This window comes from Lygodium microphyllum, unplaced genomic scaffold (genome assembly GCF_053477565.2).
Source record: "Lygodium microphyllum isolate KBCC unplaced genomic scaffold, Lygodium_microphyllum_v1.1.10 scaffold_70, whole genome shotgun sequence".
Classification (NCBI taxonomy): domain Eukaryota; kingdom Viridiplantae; phylum Streptophyta; class Polypodiopsida; order Schizaeales; family Lygodiaceae; genus Lygodium; species Lygodium microphyllum.
The window spans coordinates 354898-358621 of record NW_028229553.1 but is presented as its reverse complement, the minus strand read 5'-3'; the positions used below and the strand labels follow the sequence as shown (position 1 = coordinate 358621).

The 3724-nt window shown below is 49.2% G+C and overlaps 1 protein-coding gene across 1 annotated transcript; it reads right to left on the bottom strand.

The window, feature by feature from the left end:
• Window positions 1–308: 308 nt before the first annotated feature.
• LOC148008720 (protein PHOSPHATE-INDUCED 1-like) lies at window positions 309–2011 on the bottom strand. The gene has a single exon (XM_087674030.1). The coding sequence runs from the start codon at window positions 1837–1839 to the stop codon at window positions 739–741; it is 1101 nt and encodes a 366-aa protein (XP_087530156.1). The 5' UTR covers window positions 1840–2011; the 3' UTR covers window positions 309–738.
• Between the last annotated feature and the right edge of the window lie 1713 nt (window positions 2012–3724).

Genomic DNA, 3724 nt, shown 5'->3' with positions numbered 1-3724 from the left:
ACAACAAAAGCTTAGATAGATTCAAGGCCGTTGATTCTGAAATCCTAGGTTTTAGTTTTAGATAAGGCAAATGAAATATACTAAATTGTAATATTAAGAGTCTTCCAACTTATGAAGTCACTAACCTAGTTAGTAGTTGAAAACTTGCAAGTTGCATAGGACTTGCTAGGTACTTGAGCCACCAATTCTTGACTTGCAAGTTGCAAGTTGCTACAATGCTATATAGTATATAATCCATCATATCAATATACAACTAGTAAAAATGAAAGGCAACTTGTAATTGTTGACATGCCAAATGACAGGGGCATGTTGATTGGGCATGTCTTGATGACATGCAAATTTTAATCTTTGACTTGTATTTTGACAAGGCATTTTTGAAAAGCCTTGTTTTGACAGGCAAAATAGCCCTTGACAGGAAAAACAGCCGTCAAATTTAATTTACTTGGTACACTGTGCGGCAATCACTACGCATCGAGTAAGGATACGAACATTGATCCCATCGTTTTACGACCTAGGCCCAGGGAAGACGTCCAAGTCAAAGCTTATAGGTTACGAATGTCACTTACATAAAAATTGAGACGAATCATTTACAGGGGACTGCAGAAAAATTACAAACAGCTGGCGGGCGTGTGTGTGTGCGCGCGCCTTGTGCCGCTTCTCTCAACCACTGTCAATTGACATTAAGGTACGTATGTATATACAGTCGGAACGGCGCCGCCGCCGCCTCCCAGAAAGAAGCTACAGCAGTGTGAAGCAGGAGCGCGTGGCAGGGCTCCACATGGCGGGCAAGAGGAACCTCCGGCCGTTGAGGCCGAGGGCGTTGTAGCTGGCGCCGGTGGCCTCGTCCACGCGCAGGTTGCCGGGGTAGCCCGGGTAGTGACCGCTGGCAAAGATACCGGAGCAGGCCGTCACAGCCTCGGATGGGTCAGACGAATCCCCTTCGAAGTAGCCCGTGCGGAAGGGGTTGGTGGCGGTGCCTGCCAGCAATGCCGCCAGGTTGATGACCAGGCCCTCCATGCCGACGTCGCCGTTGGGCGGCACCAAGAGAGGGTTTGGCGGCCCGTACTGGGGGACGGCGTACGGCCAGGCGCACAGGCCCGGGCACTGCTTGCCTGGGTTACCCACCCACAGGAAGGGGACATCATCGGTGATAGTAGCTGTACTGGCCCCGCTGCTGCTGCTGTGGAAGCCGCACGTGTTCATGCAGAAGTCCTCCACCAGAACGTCGTCCGCCGTCAGGACCACGTAGATGGCGCCCCCCGCTGCAGTCGGCAGACTCCCTGCCGCTAACGCTCGGGCTAGAAGCGTGGCCACGCCCGCCTTGGTCAGATTCTTCCCCATCGAGTAGCTGGAGTCCTGCAAGCGCTTGCCCAGCCGGATGCTGGCCGCGACGCCGGTCTTGGAGGCGTCCTTATAGGTCCGGGTGGTCTTCCACCAGCGAGACACCGCTGGCGCCGGAGAACCCTTGGACACGCTCTTCATCCGCAGAGACAGTACGAAGTCCGTGACGATGGCTTCCTGCGTGGCCGAGAAGGAGCCATACCATAGGAGGTGGAGGCGCAGGGGTCGAGTAAGGAGGGGCCCGTTGTGGTAAGACAGCACGGGGGCAGGCGTGGGCACCTGCACCAGTGTTCGGGCGGAAGCAGCAGCAGCTGAATCACCGCTAGCAGTCAATATATGAGCGGCTGACGTTCTCACCACGCCCACGGCACCCACGCTCATGGCCGCTGCTGCTGGCGTCCCAGCTGCTAGCTGAAGTAGTTGTACGAGCAGAAGCTCTGCTACTATTTGGCGGTGCAAGCATCGGCCATTGCAATTCCTGTGCACTATATTAGCCATACACGGGCGGCTAACAGAAGTATTGTATGCAAAGCAGTTATGACGGATCAGAATAGCGTTTATATTTATGGATATGCTGTGCAGTAGTGCTGGCTGGCTGGCTGGGATCAGAGCTTCTGTAGCTAAGGGAGGAGTGAAAGTGTATAACTAGTTGATAGCATCAGCTGGCGACTTGCTTGATTCTTTCTTGGATCGATGCGATGCTGCGTCGCGTGTATATATATATATGACGGAATGAAGGCATGGACGATTGGATTCATGATGATAACGTTGCTCGTGAGGTCGAGCAGTTTGCTAGTGACAAGGAAGCTTCCTCTACTCCACCTGTCGAGGACAAGCCAGCCAGTGTCCAGGTAGGCTGCTGGCCGGTCGCCGGCACAACGCCCGTGGTTGTCAATATAGATTTGGCTACCCAGCTACCATGGATATCGTGGTTTGTCAATTTTCAAATTGTCCTTCACAGGATCCGAGATCCACACTTCTCCCGATACCAAGCGTCCGTTTTGTCAACTCTGCACTAATTTACCCCTGCCACGTCCCAACTTCAAGCATTAATAATATGTAACCCATCCAGTTGGTAGGCGTACAGTAATTTGCGGCAGCTATTTCCTATAGACACCTGACACGCTCATGCAAAATATCTTCCTATGCTCAAGCTCCTTGCCCCCCTTTACGCAACCAAGGTGGGCTTCGGGGAACCAATATTCTTGTGTTGCCACCAGCACCTACATGCCCATCCGTGGATTGTTTTAGCTCCTGGATCACCTACCGATCACTACAATCACTTCCCTGAGTTAGCAAGCTCACACGAGGTCATTCTGTTTACATGCAATCTCCCGATGACGGCTAGCTACAATGTACTATCAACGTAATTAAGGCACACAAGCTGATAAATCATCAAAATAATTCCCCAACCCCATCTCTCTAGTTGTGGGATCAAATGTCCATCCTATAGCACGTTGCTAAAATCTCCAAGAAGCTGGAAACTGTGGATGTACTGCGCATTAATAAAGTCCATGATCTGTTGGTGTGGGTAGAGGACGTTTTATATAACCCAGGCTATATTGTTGTGAAATGAAGCTTCAAATTAGTTTTACGAAAATGCGTTGCGGTATGACATGTGCGTGCCTTATGCATAAGCCTTGCAAGCATTTGGCTTATGTGCATAAGACCACTCCATGAGCCTGTGTGCAGTCAGGTTACACATCACCCTTATGCATAGATCCAATCGATGGACTTATGTGGTTAGTCTTTGGCAGCTCAGAAAAGAAGAAATCGCATGGGGTATACATGCATCTACCCTTGTGTGATTGCTTCCTTGTATACACGACAAGTAGATTTGTGATGCTAACACTAATAGGAGTTTCTAGAAAACACTTCTCTAGTAAGGATGAGATGTGGTTGTACCACTGAGAGACATTAACTAGATCAAAACTAGGGGCTTCACAAAAGGCATAATATGATATAACATCATTCTTCGAGGGTTGATACCAAAGATGTAGTTTTGGGTGAGGAGGTACTCATTACATGCTTGAGAGACAACAAGATCAACAATTGGTTGGGGTTGAGGGTTAATTTGCTCCATAGAGAGGGTGCTTTCTTGGTGACTTGCAGGAAAGGGGTGTCCTTTGTCTCAAATCTGAAGCCTGAGGGTGCCTCATCCTATGTAAAGATGGAGAAATGGACGATGATAAGTAAGTATCAGAAAGCGATTGAAGCCAAGACCAAGAAACAGTGGGTGTAGAGACTTGATAGCACATACTTATAACTTTATCCCTATTGAAAAAATGATTTGTGTGTTGTGACCAACTGGACATTGTGCATCCCTTCCATATATGTGAACAACTAGCCTCTAATATTTCAGTTCTCTATTTTTTCATGTATG

Coding starts and splice junctions, on each gene's coding strand:
- LOC148008720 (XM_087674030.1), bottom strand. CDS start 1,839: ATGGCTAATATAGTGCACAGGAATTGCAATGGCCGATGCTTGCACCGC.